Here is a 19,022-nt window from a genome sequence, read left to right as displayed (position 1 = left end):
TCTATCCCAGCCGAAACCAGGACAGTTTGCCAAAGGCTCACCAACTTCATTGAATTTGCAGGAAAAAACCTCCAACTGATGGCTTTTATTTTATTCCCCCCTTAGTTAAAGTGGAACATTAAAGATAGTGCATGTGTACATATCTACACATGTAGATTCAGCAAAATCCCCAAGGAACAAATCCTTCGTTTCTTTCCTGCATCCGCTCCTGAGCCACCTGTTCCAGATGTATGAACTTTAAATGGTACATCTTGCTACTAAACTTACTGTATTTTCAAATACAATTAAAATGACTAAGACTACTGTAATTAATTAAACAATTTTAAATAGGCTGGTTATCAGCAAAGCGAGAAGCTGTTACTTTTTTGTCACTTTTCCTACGACAAGCAAGTCATTAGATATTACTAAATACATATGAACAAGTGAGCATACACTGGAAAATGCAAAGGGATAGGAGGTAGGCAGGGAGAAGGAACAAGGTCAATAATATAAGTTTATTGGTGTAGGTTTGGAAACAGTTTGTAAGCAAGGTTACTTTTGCTTGTATAACGCCCTACCATACACAATAGGCTGCAACCTTTTCTTCCCATTGCAATGCTGTTTCTAGACTAAGGGAAAGTTGTATTGATCCAGATAGGAGCAGATTATTATTAAGCTGATGCGGAACTTCTTTTGACTCATGACACTATCTCCCTCCTAAATAACCACATTATTTTCTTGCAACAAAAACAAAGCACCAAGAAAATTCCTATACAGAATAACATAATGAACTTAAAAAACTATAATCATGTGTCAGAGCTTTCATCTCTTGTACCCCAAAGGTCCAAGACAATTTTAACAGCACCATTTTATATCTACAGTAATAGATCACATTGAACACCTGCTTGCACACTAGATTAGCAAAAGCTCGAACAGTTTGCCTTGGCTTAATAAAAACATTAACACTCTGTGTTGGTATTTCTTTTGCAATACTGAGGAAGAAAAATAGAATGCAAAAACAACAACTTGGCTAGAAATCAAGGTATGCTGGAAACACTTTCTGGAACAGTAAACAAAACAAAGCAAAGTGGTGAAGAGACTTTGTATATGAGGATTAAAAAAATACCATAAGTGGATACAAGAGATGATTACTTCACAGACATAACACAAATTAGTTTTTCTTTTGCTATTATATCAGCTATCACATCAGTTATGTTCAGTGGACACAAGTAAACACTGTTCACTTTTCAAGGCCATAACTGAAATGCTCCCTTGACCACACAGTTTTTGATTGTAATGGCAGGTCAACGATATAAACAAAATTGTTAAAACCCGTGATTTTATGCAAATTTAGTATACTGACGGTCAGGAAGAAGCCAGGTAAACATCGGCTAACAGGTGAAAACTTTTAACAACAAGAGCAACCAGGGATTGGAGCTACTTAAGAAGCCTGGTGGAGTATTCTCTAGTACTGGGACCTAATACAAACAATTGAGGCACTATAGGTACAAGTTCAACTACAGCAACCTGGTAGGAGCTGCACTTTACTTCAGGAAAATCCACTGGCTTGTGGTATGCAGCACAGAGAGTCACAGTATTCTCTCTTCATCTGATATTCTAGTATGATGAAAACATCAACTTCTTAAAAAAACCCAAAACAAAACCAAACAAAAACCCAAACCAAAAACTTCAGTCTCTTTCACTACAGTGAAAGTTGTTGGAGTTACCACGATTCCTCTGCACTGAACTCATGCTCATCCAGAGGCTCCCATTTACAGATAATCCAAAGTCTTTGTGAAAACTAGGTAGCTGATGCTTGTAAAAAAATATTTTCTAATAGGACAGCCACTTTTTAGTGATCTTTAAGATGCAATTTGCAATTTGAGCATGAAGTATGTTTTCATTGTCCCATTTGTTATCTATAGTTTAATAAAACTGTACTGCAGTCAGATGTGAGTTCCTTGTGTTTTATCTGTATTCCCCTGTTCTTTATCTGCTCACTGCACTATTTATTTAAGATTTTAAGAAAAGTTCAGTCCAATTTATTACAAAACCTCTGGCTCCACTATGTGGCAAAGATATATAGCCCCATCTGCAAACTGGATTAGAGTTCCATAAGCCAGTATGCTTGGGTGCCACCACCACAAAAAAGGGAACTGTATTGTACTGCACGGTGGCAGCCAGGTGGCTTCCAGCGATAGTACCAGCAATAATCAGGTGCAGAGGGTTGTAAAGGCTTTGTGAAGGGCTCCTTCCCATTTCCCCGGGGACAAATCAATGGCCCAAGCTTCCTCCTTCTGTTTATTTCATGCATTTTGCTTCAAAGCCAGTTAGCAGATCAATACTGATTTGTATTCTGAAGAACAAATAACCTTTCTTTATTTTTATAAATAAATAAGCTCCCACTAAATTTCCAAAAAGATGCTGAAGATTTAATGGCATTATAGAGAGAGGCATCCTTTAATGGTAATGATGCATAAAAAGGATAGCAGAAACTGGTGGAATTTGTGGTGTTAACAGTTCAGGTATTTTGTGGACGGGTACCCAAATTACATGAAAAATGCCAGTTGTCAATTCGAAGGTTGCTCATTAACTTCCACACCAGAATTTTGATGAATCTTCCAGTTCCTGTGTACATAATTTATTTTTGTACACAATTTGGAAACTAGACATAATGGGTAATAGAGGAAACCAAGGAAAAACAAAGATGGCACTTTAAAAGTTTTTCTCACTGCAGTGTCAGGAATTTGATGTATACTAATAAAGAAATGTTATTGAGAGATGAGTATTCTCTCAATACATGGAAAATGTTGCAAATTTACCACACTGTTCTTTACGGAGTGGAAAGTCCTCCATTACACAAATAACTTTTCTATTTTGTTCTGTAAATATTTGATTTCAAGGGCTCTTGCACTGACTAGGTTCCTTCTAGGAAAGACTGCAGACATTAGAAAGAGGACAGTTTGGGGACACTTGCAATCTCCTTGCCTTCATGTATTAGGGAAACACTATATATCAGTCTGCCTTTGCAAATGGAAATCTCCCCACTATCAGATTTCCAACTTACGAAAAAAGCATAAAAATAAAGTTGGAAATAATAATGTAAGAAAAATACCTAAATTACTACAAATGAAAAGGAAAGAGAATAGCAGTTCTTGAATCTGGGGACCTGATTTAATTAAAGTGCACCACAACCACTTACTTTTAATACTAAATGACACCTTCTCTGAAATTTATCAGACTCACCTATACATTGCAGCACACTAAAGAGTTTTAGAAGCCAGCAGACCAAGCATTCAGGTGGTGTAAAAGAATGTAAAGGCTCCATTAGTTTCAATTAATCTACACCAATTAGAATGCGATAACCCGTAGTGAGGTTATACAACAGGAAACCAAATTACTTGTTTCTTAAAGGTTCAGTGAAGCTCCACCTGCCAGTTTTTCACAGCAGACTTCCTGACAAGCCCACACTGCCATCTCCCTTAGACACTGGCAATCTAAATTACATACTCTTTGTTAGTATATGAAGATTTCAATTATTTCTATTGTTTTGTTGTACAGTTACTGTGTGTATATTCCTCCTCAATGACATCTTTTACTGAGATCTAAAATGTAAATACTTTTATGGGGTGAACGTGATATATCTAAAATGTTGTGATCTTCTAACTCCATTTTCTTGACACATTTAAAAACTAGCCAGTTACTGCAATTTTCCTTTTACATCCAATTCAGCAGAATTCCTTCCTTCACATTTGCTTTGTATGTTGAAAACAGTTACACACATTAGGGCTCCCCTTACCTCAAAGGAAAAACAAATGCCTTCCACAAGTTTTCCTGCCATTATCAGGCCTGTCAAGTACCTGTAGTAAAGGGGTCATCAGATAAGACTTAGCATATTGCAGTGACAGATGCGGGAAAGAAGGTTTCTAGTCAGTCTGGAAACTGCTGCTTCTTCCCTTTCCATCAGTAGCAAGCAAGTCAAGACAGAGATACCACATTCCATTTCAAACATATCATCTTCTAGTTAAAGGAGATAAAACACTGGCGTCCATCCCACATTTGTAACAGCAAAATAAAGAATTCTAAAATATTTCTTTGAAATCTAGTTATTGTCCGACGTATAGGAATCAGTGCAACAGCAGCAGTCCAAAAATGGTTTCAACACCACTGTAAAAACAAGACAGTCTCTCATCACAAGCACAGAGCAACAACTTTTGTTAATGTTATTTTTACTCACGTGGTACAAAGCAGTTTCTGGTCCAGGTGTGCCCATGACTTCTTGTCTCAATGAGTCCATTTGTAAACTAGGCAACAGTGAGTAATGACTTGGACTACTACTCTTGTCTCCCTTCTTTTTGGACTTTTTCCCAGTATCCTTTTTGCTATTCCTTTGAAACATGTAGTCTTCTTGACCTATTTTCTCATTGCTCATATAGCGAAGCAATGAATTTTCTGTTGAAAGAGAAGTAATGCAAAACATCATTGTGAATTGTTGTATGTATGTTAATCCTGCTTCCAAAATATATAATATTTTTGCTAAGATCTACTGTCAATTTTAACTCTTTAAGACTATTTCATTAACAAAACGCATTTGCTTCTTTGGTCTGGATATAATAAGAAAGCAATCTTTTGGTAGGGAAAATTCATGATTCTTGCAGTTTTCTGGTATCTTTGACAATAAAAGGAACAGAATATAAAAGAAGCCTCACATCAATAAATTTTGTCTTGGAGTTTTCAAAAAATGAGCAATGATACACTTATGATCATATCTGTAATCTTTTTTTTAAACAAGATCCTAATGAATACAAATGACTCTGGTGCCATACATTTAAAAGCAATTTGCTTTGAACATTTATTTGAGATCATTCACCGTATCATCCATACTTTCCCAGAATACTCTTCCAGCATTTACCAGCTTGTAGCTGAGGGACATCCTGAGCCAGAAGCAATGTTTGTGAATTTAGGAACCATAAGCAGATTTGTCTTTCATGAACTTGTCTGGTCTTTCCTTGTATTAATGCGAACTTTTGGTATCCACAACCTCCTGTGGCAAGAGGTTCCTTAGCTTGAACCCAAACTGCACGAGGAGCCAGCTCTTTTTCTTTTTAACCAGCACTTGACGGAGACATTTGATGTCTCTTGGGTCTTGTTTCGGAAAAAAACTATTTCCTTATTTCATTCCACACAAGATTTTATAAACCTTTATTATGTCCTGCCTAAATTCTCCCAAACTGATGATGGTCAGGCTACTGAATTGACCCTGGTTTGGAAGCCACTCCATACATCTGATCATTTTTGTTGCCTCCTAAACCTTCTTCAATTCTACTGTATTTTTCTTAAGAGATGAAGAAACCAGAACTGCACACACACCCAGCGTGAGCAAGAACTTACACAGCAGCATAAGAATACGTCTTATTTTGTCTTGTACTCTTTTCCTAATGATTCCTAACAGTGTTTCCTTTTTTGAACCCTACTGAATATTTAGTTAGTATTTTTATGGAAATATCTATCATTACGGTAACATTTTGTTCCTGGGTGATAATAGCTATCTCAGAGGTTACCATTTTGTATGTGAAGTTACGTATCTGGGCCTCACAAACCAGAATTTTGAAGAACTTATCCTCAATGATTTTGAGGTGAACCCCATGCTGCTCTAGAATGTTTTCCATCCAAAAAGAACTCATGAAGACAGAGAAATGTGATATATAATTCTCATTTAAGCATAACAATATTTATCAGTAATAATCACACATTTGTCCTCTAGCATTATAAAATTAAGGCCAGTTTCGAAATGGATATCATAATACAGCTGAATCAATGAAATGCCAATATAAAGTTAAACCAAACTGCAGGGCTTTGCAGTCATGGTTTTCTTTTGCCTGGCTGAGCAACTTCCTCAATCCTAATAGAGGCTCTGCAAAAAATTAAGTATACATAATGAAGAACCCAAAACAGGTTCACAAAAATATATATCTAAGCAAGCAGCAAAGCGAGGTTGAAATATGTAGCTTAAAGCATGATAAAACCCATAATGCCTTGTACAAGATGTGTGTTCAGATCACTTACCTCTCCTACTATCTCTTTTTATTTTATTGGGGTCTTCATAATCCCCCACCCAGTTATATTCTACTGGCATAGAAATAGGCCTTAGTTTCCCTGGAAACAGAGGAAAAAATTGAGATCATGCACCATAAGGCAGCATTAAACTAACATTCTTTAGAAGAAAGAACAAATTGTGTGCTAAGCTGCTATTCTACAGGGTTGCTTATGAAAGATGATCCAGCATTGCCTCTGAACAAGAGGTTAAGATAGGAGTTCTGTTTTCTTCAACAGACAGGAAGCAGCAAGTATTTAATGGATTTTTTTAAGTTTAGAAAATAAATCCAGTCCCCTTCAAAATCATCAGCGGACTGATGTTTGAGACTGACAAACGCATTCAAATTACTTTCGTTTTCACTAAACTAAAAGCCCCTGGCACACACACAGAGAGAACTGTTTTAAAGCATATGTGAATTGTTGGCAACAGAAACGTGTCCACATCACTAAAGTACTTTCACAAATAGCATCTTTGCTGGTGGGCTTAAAAGATCCATAAGTGACTGAGTAAGAAAGGAAGCAGAAAACCTCTACATGTAATTTCTTTTGTAGCACAGAAAGCAAACATTACTATTGGTAAATTCACTTGGTTTCAGACAGCAAGAGACAGAAAAGCTGAAGACTATTACATCTTTTAAATTTTGATTTGGAAGCTGGTGAATTGATTTTTAAAAATGCTGTGAACTATGATTTCTGCTTAAGGATTCCACAAATATAGTCGAAAATTCAGTGAGAGTGTGCTATGCAACTTAGTCGGATTACTTAAAGTGGTCTGAAGTTTTTAGCAAGTTAAACAGTATATCAAAACAAAACACAGAGTAGCATAGCATATGGCACAATATCTAGCAGACAGAAAATAAAATATTTTCACAACAAGGTCAGCCCTCACTCTTTTTTGAATCGATCTACTGGTCACAAAACTGAAAAGTGGAAAAATAATTTGGTTTTAGAAGTAGCAGAGCCTAAAGTAAAAACTTCAGAAGTCTCGTTAATTATTTTAGTGGAAAACTCCTACATAAAGGTGATCGGTCTTATTCCACATTTTTGAGGTTAAATCCATGATACACTGAAAAAGAAAGACGTGTTTATAATGAAAACAAATATTCAAACATGTCTATCTACTTCTTGAAGTATGGCATTCATGGGAAATATACCAATACCATGTAGGCAGCATAATGATAAAAGGTTGTATTGCCTTTTTAAAAAATTGAAAAAAAAAGGTGTATGTTTGGTATAGACCACAGGATCAGGTCACAAATACATCATTGCTCAGGAAATACAACATATATATTTAACTTTTTATTTATCATTTATTTTACTATTTATGGACACATATTTAAGTCTGATTGAAGCCGGTGAGATTTAGAGCACACAGTTAAGGAGTCATTTCCTGAGTGGGGATGTATTAGGCTCATATTTACTTGATCGGAAGTAATTTTCAATGGTTACTTTTTCTAGAAATACAACTTTCTCTTCTTTGTGAGGCTGAACTCACAGTATCTTACTGAAAGAACCCGCACACTTAAAAAGATACAAAAGCTACAAAGTCATGTAAAGTCTGATTGTTATCAAAAGCTATAGCCATAACAAATTTTTGACAAAATCTCTAGCTGTTCAAAGTGTATGTTTTTTGTACATGGCAGTAAAACTTCATGACCAAATTTGTTTCTTTCCTTAAACTCAAGTTTCATTTGCCTGTTACCTCTGCTAATCTCCTTCTTGTTAATCCCCAGGGATTCCCTAAATCTGTTTTCCCTGGTGACTACACTCAGGAAAATTTCTTCCTTGGGATGTGAACAGAAGCTTTCCGAGGCCAATTAGCAACAATTATACAACAGCTGGAAGCCAGTAAGAGCATGAAAGAGAAATCTCTTTGTTAACATTGTCAAAAAATGTCAAAAGATTCCAATGAAGAAATTATGGAAGGCCCTATTAACCTCTCACGAAGGAGGACTGAGAAATATTTTTAAAAAATTAACACCACCACATAATTAATGATGAGTACATGTTGCAAACAATTACTTCTCTAGGCCTTGGAACTCTGTTTGACCTTCTTTAATGGGTCACCATAAGCCAGAAGAGTGTTATTGTCATTTCCCAGATTTCTGTGTAATCCTAAGGTCACGCCTAGCCACAAATCTTATGCTAACAAATGCCATGTGGGAAACTTTAGAATTTAATGCTGAAATGGTAATATTTTTAGAAAATACACTTAAATGAAAATGGACTTGAGGGTATGAATTCATTAAAAAAGAAGTGAGATCAAAAGTAAAAGCCTGTATAACAAACGTGTTAAATAATGACTGATTTTCAGTGCAGTCTTTGATCCATGTATTTATAAGCCTTTCTGCTAATAGAAAAAAAGGCTAAAAAAGCTATCCTGTAACAAAATAATGGATTCAGCAGTCCTTGAAGAAGAAATGTGTTCTTCTTCACTCTAGACCACCAGTATTAAAATTTAACATCTGGAACAGAGAGTACATCTCTGTTTTAATGGAACTGACTGCATCCACCAATTGTAATAGTTGAAATACTGGAGTAATAAAATTGATATATCCACTTTGAAAACTTGGCACTTATTTTTTACGCTATGGGCATGGTTAGAAAACACCTGAAAACACTTTGAAATCCAAAGGATACTGAGGATTTTGCAGCAGGATTGTGTAGTTGTGTAGAAAGGGTGCATTTTATGAAAATGCATCCTTTAATGTTGTGCAAGCACATTGCTCCAGGTCCTGAGGATACTTTACATGGCTCAAGCTCAATTTATATCATGGTTCCCAGGTGATTTTGAAGCTTGGCTGCATGATGTACTAAATCTACACTTCCTCTCAAAGGGATATGATGTCAGGATTACTATAACAACTCCAACATACAGCTTATGCTCAGTTTAAAAATTGAAATAACATAGCAAGTAGGGTGAAAAAATATTCAAGTGTGTCCTCTTCATTTTCTTCTATATCCTAACAACTCTATGACTGCACAATTTTATACTTGGCAACAGAAAACCAATTCTCCCAGTCCAAAGCTGAAACAAGTTACGATACTAGCTAAAGGAAGAGTTCCAACAGATTCAAAGGAAAATAAGGTTTGGAACATAAAGGTTTGAGGAGCAAAATTCTCACCAGAAATTGTTTCTGAGTTCTCATCCTAAATAAATCAAAATCCAAGATGTGGAAGTAGCAAGAATACACGTTTGTGTTTACACGCAAAATTCTTAGACAATACATAACCTCAAATAAAGAGGAACTGCTATATATAGGAAGTCATCACTTCCCATATAGGAATTTACAGGAGGTTAATACAGTATTACAAAAAAAGGATATTATCATTAGTCATACTTCATTTTTGGGACTAAAGAAAGATTAAAGAGTTTTAAAGAGCAGTGCAGCATGAAAGCAGCATGTCATCTCTTGGTAAATCTGAAGTGGTTTTGATCTTTAAAACTATTATACCTGGGTAAATTTTTCTAATGCTGAATTCCTAAACTTATGCAAGTCTTGCCCCTACACTGGGAGAACAATTCCATCCTGTATTTTTAGTAAAAATATATGGGCTTCTGCTAGGTGTTTTTTGAATAAAATAATACTGAAGCATAATCTGAAAAATTAAGCTGATAACAAAATTATAGAATTTATATTCAGAAAAATCATCAATATAAAACTGGATTTGCCCTCCCTATCATAGTAAGTAACTTTGTCTTGCACAGAATAAGATCTTAGACTGAAATCGGACTAAAGTAGTATAGAATTCTTAGCAAAATCAATGGCCACTGAAAATATTTTTATGCTTAAAAACAAAAGCAGATGCACAAAAATCCTAAAATCAACAAATGGTGATTATCCTTATTAGATCAATGCCATACCATAAGTTGGTGTGCTCTCTCTCCTTCCAGGACCACTTGTTCTTCCTTTCTCATATTCATAGCAGTATAAAACTGCATCTTCTTCAACCACATTAAAGCGTTTCCGATATTCCTGGTCAAGAAATGAGTTTGGAGATTCGGATCCTGTATGAACTGGCTTGCCCACTATATGTCTGCCAACATCATCACATGGGAGATTTCCCTTTTCATCCCTTTAGTAAACAAGAGAGGTTTTTAATATATTGGGTTAAGACATTGATTTTTTTTTTTACTGTGAATATTTCAATACACATGGGAATATGTCAATATTTCATACAAGCAGGAAACAGATGCCATCGACCAACATCAGGATCACACATCATATATGCATATGTATGCATGTATGTGCCAGTTATCTCACACATCTCTGCTTATTCAATTCTTTTACAGACTGTATCCATCTTATTGGTTTCTCTTGAAAAGAACCATAAAAATAAAGCTGATGTGCAGTTACTCTTTTTTTCTTGTTTTTTGGAATCTACCTAGAATTTTGTGATTTAGGGCAGAGAAGTAATGTTGACCTAATTTTTTTATATTTACATTTTTAAATACTTCAGATAGTTTTAAGACATGGCTATATGGCAAGCATGGAAAAATTCAGTCTGATTCCTTACAAACTAACCCCAGAGCAAGAAGAACCAGGGACCGATGATGTACAGACATTTGACGTAGTCTTGCACAATCAATCCAGGCCTAGAAGTTGTATAGGTACATCCACGCAGTACCAAATAGGGTGTGTAGCACCTGATGATGAGCTGCTGTCCCAAGACAGCAATGCATTGCAAGGCACGCACTTTGCAGTTTATGTACAGATCCCCAAGATGATTGCTTTTCCTTCCCCGCAATCCTGCCCCACGCTCTGAAAATCCAAACTACTCAAAGGCATCAAACGAGAGCAAGCTGTGCCTGGGGTACGAGCCCTCTCCTTGCACTAGATGAAGCAGGGCTCAGTAAACCTGCTGGTAGGACTGTGCCTGGAGATGGCTGCAAAAGACCTAATCGGACAGTAATTTCTGGGCAGCAAAATGCATGGGAGGCAGCCAAGAGAGAAGCTGGGGCCTCATGCACTCGTTGGAGTGCTTCTGCCCCTCTGGACTGCCATGTGAGTTCCAAGCTGGCCAGCGTGCTGACCCATACTTCCCTTGGCACCCTGAGGCTCCTTGAGGACAAAGCAAAGCCTCCTCATGGGACCCAGGTAGCCACGGAGGATGAGAAAGGGCCATCCTGCCTTGGCTGCAACAGCGCAGCACCACAAACCCCCACTACGCTTACATTGCCAGGCAGCTTTCCCAGAGCAGGGATGGTGTTGGCTTAGCGAGGGGGGCTGTGGTGCAGCCCCACCAGGGCTGTGAGCTCATCACCAGTCATGGAAAGACTTTCTGTGGTGACAGTGCTGGTGGACCCTGGCAGGTAACACGATGGAGACTGACATAAACCAGCCAGAAGCCAATCGGTGCTGCAGCTACCATCAGGGGCTGGCACGAGGAAACCTCCACGATAAGGAGGGCAGCCTGAGCTGGAGGGATCTTTACATCAAAATATCAAGTCTTTTACTCCATTCCAGTAACAAAAGGAGGGTTGGTTTGTTTGGGTTTTCTTCCTTGGAACAGCAACAACAAACTGAGAAACAGATGCTGAACAGTTTGATAATATCCAAAATAAAGACATGCTTAAATATAGTTAATCATGGACAAAAAAACCTGATGAAATGCCAGAACAGATTATTCAGAAACACTGTACACTATAGGACAGGTTTCTGAAATGAAGTATAGTCCATCAGGATTAAGCTGATAAAAAAAATTCAGATGTACATATCTTAATCTCTCTGTAAGATTACAGCTTGTACTAATATGTATTATAAGATTTAATCAGAATTGGTCCAAACTACTGCATTATCATAATGATTTAAGAAATGTTATTAATAAATAATCAAAATGCATTTTGAAGGTCGCGATTTCTAAAGCAGACCTCAAAAACTGCTGAGCAGCAAATATTCACTAAAAATACTTCAAAAAAGACGATGCATTTCTTATCAAATAAAAGTATTTTTGTGGTGGTAAACATGATCAGTAGCAGTACAAAGGCACTACTTCTTTTAAGATAGTACAGTTTCAGTTTCAGGAACAACAGGTCTTTACCATATAACTACTGCATTCAAAGAGAAACCTAAGACTCTGTTTTGGTTGGGGTTTCTTTTTGCAGCTTTTTTACATTAATGGGGTAGAATTAAATACTTGATTTTTTCTGTGGATTTTCTGAAAACCATGTCCTTAAAATATTTACATAGACATAAGAAAATACTGTTATCAGAGACATAAAAGACACATTCAATCCCTATAAACAACTCAAGTGTCTTGACTGACAATATTTTTAATTAATTAGAAGAAAAAAAATTAGTGAAGTAGATTATGTATTCTGTTTGTCTCTTTTTCACTTTAAGACAGATACTACAGTAATTGTGTTAGCAAGTTGGACTGTGTTATATGTGTCACATTCGAAAGAAAATGACAATTTTTTTTTTTTTCAAGAAATAAAAACCAAGCCAGGTAACAGACGAGGCAAGGATGAGGAAGGAACATGGGACTCAGCTTATAGCTTCACAAAAGGCTTGTGACATCATCTAAATCATGAAGTGGAAAGTCACTCTTTTGCCCTGGAAAGTTTTTCATATCTCTGAAGAGCAAGAATTTATCACAGAATCACAACTTCTCCCCAGTAGGCAATTTAACTTGCCATATACCTCACTCTTGGATAACCCCCAGGAAAGTCTTGTCAGTATCAGGTTATACATCTTATTAATTGGCTAGAAGAGTTACTGATAAGAAAGTCTAAGAAAAACTCAGCTACAAGAAACTCAGGTACAAGAAAGGACATGCTGCCCTTACAACTTTTCCAAGAAAGTTAACTAAAAGAAAAGCAAGAAGTAATTTAAAAATACATTGACTGGACACATGATAGCCTGTGTCTAAGAATATGGAAGCTTTAAAAATACTGATTCCTCTTAAATACATTCCTAGACCTCTGGGTAGCTACTTCCATATTATTTATAGGCCATAATTCTCTCAGAATTTTAGGAAAGCAACATCTGTGTACATTATGGAATGATACTGAATCATTTGAGGTCATGTGAGGGTAGGGTGATGAATCTGCAAGGAGGATCTGCTGCTTTTCTGGCTCAGCAAGCCCAGAGAGATGAAAATGCCTGTTCCAGGTGGCAGGTCAGAGTAGCAGATATATTTACAGGGAACAGCATGGTCACTGCAGAGTCTAGCAGAGTGGCCACACTAAAACGCAATCCTGAAATTTGCTCTAACGCTATCAAATCAAAAGAAAATACTATGGCAGAACAGAACAGTGCTCTTGTTGAAGCTGGAAGTTTCTTCCTTTTAGCTCAGCTTCCCTTATTGCATCATGGTTATTAGGCAAAGGGACAGACACGAACTCTTTTCCTAGTTATAGATTCAGGGTTTCAGATAATTTTTGCTCTTCTGAAATATGAGACTGTTAGAGACAATAGATTATCCCACACTTGAGAAAATAGGGTACTGAACCTTCTTTTCTAAAGGCTACTGTCTGTTTTGCAGACAAGACACTGATTCAGATCATTGTGGGTCTGATTCAGCACTTCTACCCTTAATAACCCATTCACCTGCAAAATGAAGCATTCTCATTCTAATCCTGCAGGACAGGCTGATAAACAGGTAGGAACAGAATGGTCAGTTACTTTACAAATATTTTTTACTTCGAATTGTACCTGAAATGATCTTTTTTACCTTGGAACATAAGGTTCTGTTGGAGGAGGGGGTATGTAGAGATCCTGAAGGGCAGAGCTGTCTCTTTTTGTAGGTGTGCTGATAGTGCTGGATGGCGTAGCAACACTGCTTGTAGGGCTTCTAGGAATAAGAGGCTGGTTCAAAAGAGAGAGAGAAATAATCAAGATTATCCCTATATATTATACATTTTTATTTGAAAAAGCTATAAACATTCTATAGTCCAGAAAGTTAAAGAACTAGTTAACAGTTCTAATGTTTTGTGTGCTTTTAAACTGACTGAAAAAACACTCAGGCTAAGGAGACAGATCTACGAATGGACATGTGTTGTGCTTATAAAATTGACTCCTCTGATTACATCTTTTTCCCTTTTGCACAGCAAGATTATTGCCAATGGCCATAAAAATAGTAATCAGTAGAGCCTCTGCTGAAATCTTAATGAGTAAATAACATACAGAATCCAGCGAATTCCTTAATTAAACTAACATTGTAAAGAAAAAGTCTAGTGTTTACAGTAAAAGGTGCATAAGTAGGCATTAAATTGAAATGTCATCTCCCCCCATCTGCTCTACAGCTTAAGAATTAACTGTAAAGCTTCAGTTTATGTCTGCAGATGCTGTAAAATCAGGTACTGCGTCCTCAGAGCACATGCGCTATGAGACAGAATAAACTGGAGATTATTATTATTCTTCACTCCCCTGGGCACACTCCTCACAAAGTAACATTTACTCACAGGTAAATAAATTGTACACTCCTTGCAGAATAATCATGCATTCTAGCTATCATTCCAGTCCAAATAGGATCCTTTCTCTTAATCACATCTCTCTCTCTCTCTCGTGATTAAGTACCCCTTCTTCTTCCTCAACTTAACTAACTTGGTTAGCTAAATAATGACTGACCATTTGAAGACTTTATTAAATCACTGTAGGGCTAGGAATTATAGCAAGATTTTCTAACAGTCTCTATACAGATGCAGAAAAATGAAATGAGAAGAAAACTTTGATTGCTTTAGTCTACTTAATAACATATCTCCCCAAAACCAAAAGCCTTACGTTGCTTGGCTTGTGTGATAGCTAAACTCAGGCAGAAGAAAAAGAAAAATGGCAAAACATCAGTATATCTTCATATACCCTAAAATTAATCTAATGTTAAACAAATGCTGAGTTTTGCTTTGAAAGAGTTCTTTCCCTTCCATCTTTTTGGAAGTGAACTCCTTGAAGAAAGAAGTGTTGGGATTATAGAGTTCACCATACCTATAATTTCTGACCTAAATAACTAGTGGAGGACACAAGCATTTCACATTTTATTGATGGCAGAGAAGCTCTAAATACTGACTGAACGGGTGCGTAGAAAGATCCTTCTGCCAGCACTATTAAGTGCATTCCTGTGCAGAATAACCAGTTCTCATTTTCTAGATATTAATCTTGAGACTGTAGCGTTATGCCTATACTGCAGAAAAGCCCAGGAGTTCAACAGCAGGAACTTTTTCAAAATGTTGGCCTTTCATAAGCTAGCGATGAGCCATTTGAATTTATGCTTATCAAGCAAAGCCCCCACCATTGCGTTACTTTTTTTCAATCTGTAAGTAAGAATAATGCATGCCACCTAGGAGACCTCATCCTTTATCCAGTTACTGCCTTTTTTTCGGAACAGAGCTGTGTTAGATGTTATTTATCTCAAACATAACAAAATGTATGCTTAAAATTTTCTTGTTAAAACTTTGCAAGTCCACCTTTAGAGCAACAGCTATAAACCGACACAAGTTTTCTCCTTTTGAACATTAGAAAACAATGCCCTGTAAACAGTGATACTGCTAATACTTTCTTTGCTCATTAGAGCTAACGTGAGTATTCTGTAGTCAGGCCAATGAAAGATTGCCAGTATTTACAGGAAGAGAGGGAGAAAGACACACACACAAAAACAGACAGGTAAAAGACTTTACAACCACTAAAACAAGAAGACAGAAGTCTGCAAAAATAAGAATAAAGTTGGTGGTAAAAAACCCAAAAAACTAAAAAAGACCCTCTTTCAGAGAAACAAAAATCTTATCCTTTAAATTTGCATCTGTGACACTGTAGCCATAGATGTTCTTGAACCACTTACTAATACAACACTGGTTATTTTCTTTCTGATACCTTGCACTTCTATGACAAGTACATTTTGTGGCCTGCTGAGTAGCTTGTAGAATTAATTTTCATTGTATGCCAAAAGAATTTTGTGACCTAGACCCTGTTTACACTTGTTAAGCCCAGGCTGTTGTTGTTCATGGCTCATACTTGCAAGAGCACTGAGAGGAAGACAAGCTGGGTAGATGGATTTGCTCTTCTCCACTCTGAGGAAGGAGGCAGCCCTTTACTTTACCTGCATGAATAGGTAGATAAAAGGAAAGAGGGCCCTAGAAACTAGACTGGTGGCAATCAATAGGAGTTTACGGTTTATGTCACATAAGGAAAATCATGCTCAAGCATAACAGTGATCTGGACTTACAACGGGTTGATGAGCCTCTGGTGGTCCTGACTGGCTGCTGGAGGGCTAGAGGACACACGTAAAGAATTTCCCTTGTGTTACAGCCTCGAATACCTGGGCTTAACTATTTAAATACTAATGATAGGGGCTTAATTTCTGGAAAAAAAAAAAAAAAAAAGATTTTGCTGAAGTCTGAGGATTCTATTGGGTAACTTCACACTTCACCAGTCCCTGCTAATACACAGCCCAGACATACAGGTCGGTTTGTCCTCCAGAATAGTTTCATAGAATCATAGAATCATTGAATCATAGAATGGTTTGGGTTAGAAGGGACCTTAAAGATCATCTAGTTCCAACCCCCCTGCCATGGGCAGGGACACCTTCCACTAGACCAGGTTGCTCAAAGCCCCATCCAACCGGGCCTTGAACACTTCCAGGAATGGGGCATCCACAAGTTCCTTGGGCAACCTGTTCCAGTGCCTCACCACCCTCATAGTGAAGAATTTCTTCCTTATATCTAATCTAAATCTACCCTCTTTCAGTTTAAAGCCATTACCCCTTGTCCTATCACTACATGCCCTTGTAAAAAGTCCCTCTCCAGCTTTCTTGTAGGCCCCCTTCAGGAAGACGCTGGAAATCAGTTGGGGTTTGTGCATCTTCGACAAATGCATATTTTGGTTCATCTTTTGGCTTGACAAGGTGGTTAAAACAGTGAGTGCAATAGGAAGAAATGGTATTCAGTCTACCACAGAAAAACACAAGTTATCCAGCTACCTGAAGGTAAAAGGTTTCCCTCAAACTGTTCCCATGTCAGACACTTTCAGAGGTGAAATTACAGTGTAATTGGTGAGAGTCTGACTGTGGTATCTTACACGATGGCAATGTGGGTACACCTTCCCAGGGCACCCGGAGCTCCCAAGGGGATAGAAACTGTAATACAATCTAGTACAAGTGGAAGCACAATCCTGTAGGATTGTCTCAAAACATACTAGGATGTCTCATATCTTTTCCATATTTGGGTCATATTGCCAAAGTCAACTCTCCAGCTTATTTTCACAAAAACAGAAAAGGTGTGTAACTAGAAAAAAAGGAGAAATCAAAATTTTAAAATAGGTCACCACTTTTTTTTTTTAAATATATTTATCACCACTTCACCAGTAAATCAGTAGCTCAGTAAGAACTGCTACATGGTAAAAACATTCAAATGGTCTCTCCTGGTAGTAGCTCAACACACTGAGAGCATTGCTGTAACTACTACCTTGCGCTGTAGGAGTTCAGCTTTCATTTTATAAATAATTAAAAGTCTTCAGGCCCTCCTGGTTGAAAAGAGAGCTTTCAGAATATGGCCTGCAGGTATGTTGCATCTACACAGCATTTTGCGTTGCAATTTAGAGAGACCTCAACCGTTCAGTTCGAGTCAATCTGTGCATCTGCAAATAAATCAGCTCATGTAGCTCTCCAGTTCAATGGCAGCCATTCAGTGGACCATATGCAGGCACATTGAACAGAAAAACACATGGAACTCCATTCAAGTATTTCTGAATTGGATGCCTTGGAGATCAGTGTTATCACTGAGTTAATTCTCTTCCAAGGACTAGAGCTTTTTCCTGCTACAGTCCCTTTTGGGAGGCTGACCAGGGCAAGTGGGATTGCTGAAACAGCAATAAAACTAAAAAGTTTTCGGGCCCAAAGAGTTAAATACTTGACCCATGGGAATGGCCTGACAGAGAAAGTTTAGAAGTTGCGTATTAAAACTGGAATAGCCTCAAAAATGTCCCATGAAAGACCTGCATCAATCTTAACCCACAATGACAGAGACAAAATCCATATTTCAATACATTTTGGAGTACTATTTCTCAAACATTTTGAATGCACCATCCTCCTTCAGGATCATGAGTCTTTATGGACCCTTTCCCAAATTGTCAGTTGGCCAGGGAACAGATAACCACAGCAGATAACTTACAGCAGCTCGGTTTCTCTGACATAAGAAGTCCCTGTAAGTACTGAATGATAGCACATAGACACTTAACTCCCCTCTCCTCCAGAAGCTGCTCTGTACCTGGTTAGCTCTGCCCTGCGGTTCTTACCTCCCTCTTGCTACCAGGACCAACTGCTGCTTTTCCCATCCCCAATCCTGAAGGAACTGAGAGGGTGCCCACAGTAAGTCAGCATATTATTTTTGCTTCTTCTCTCTAAACAATTAATATAATTAATATTTAATATATACTATCTAAAATTCTTTTTAATGTTTTTTAAAACTCTTTGAACCTTTCATTAACTCCCTTGGAAGCTGCAATATATAGTTTGAGAAACATTGCTCCAGAAAAAGACATACAATTTTTAAAAATATAAGCAAAACCAATACAAAATTTTAAGTGACAATATCTTTATACACTATTTGCATCAGTAAACAGATTTTACTGCTAATATATCTTTCATAATGGATCAAGATTATGACAATTTATTGAACAGAATGTTTCCAATAAAAGAAACTTTTTATAACACCAACCATGACATGAAGTAATGAAATACTATAACTAATTCATACTCTGTAGGAAAACCCAGTCAGAATCCATTTTAACAGTGCTGCAATGAATGCCCAGTTCCCATGCAGTTAAAAGACAACTAAGCAACTGAAGAGCAAACAAGTTAGTATTTTATTCAAATTTAATGATTAAAAAGTGGAAGGTCATTAATGCTAATCATAAATATATGAAAACAGAATATAGCATCGTCTCTAGATGAATGAAGGAGGCAATATAATCAAGTAAGGAAAAATACTAAATAAAAATAATAAAAGTAGCATT

General features: G+C 37.1%; 1 protein-coding gene across 1 annotated transcript in view; it reads right to left on the bottom strand.

Moving 5' to 3' along the window:
* Positions 1–4,216: 4,216 nt before the first annotated feature.
* The window catches only part of LOC104080514 (connector enhancer of kinase suppressor of ras 2), a gene marked incomplete at both ends in the record, with an annotated part of 48,966 nt that continues 34,160 nt past the window's right edge, over positions 4,217–19,022 (bottom strand). The window contains 4 exons of the mRNA XM_009582930.1: positions 4,217–4,431; positions 6,046–6,135; positions 9,941–10,152; positions 13,753–13,886. Of these exons, the coding sequence (XP_009581225.1) occupies positions 4,217–4,431; positions 6,046–6,135; positions 9,941–10,152; positions 13,753–13,886 (651 nt within the window). The remainder of the gene's footprint in view (positions 4,432–6,045; positions 6,136–9,940; positions 10,153–13,752; positions 13,887–19,022) is intronic.

This window comes from Fulmarus glacialis, unplaced genomic scaffold (genome assembly GCF_000690835.1).
Source record: "Fulmarus glacialis isolate BGI_N327 unplaced genomic scaffold, ASM69083v1 scaffold28178, whole genome shotgun sequence".
Lineage (NCBI taxonomy): Eukaryota > Metazoa > Chordata > Aves > Procellariiformes > Procellariidae > Fulmarus > Fulmarus glacialis.
The sequence above is the reverse complement of the archived record's forward strand: the minus strand, read 5'-3'. Positions and strand labels throughout refer to the sequence as shown.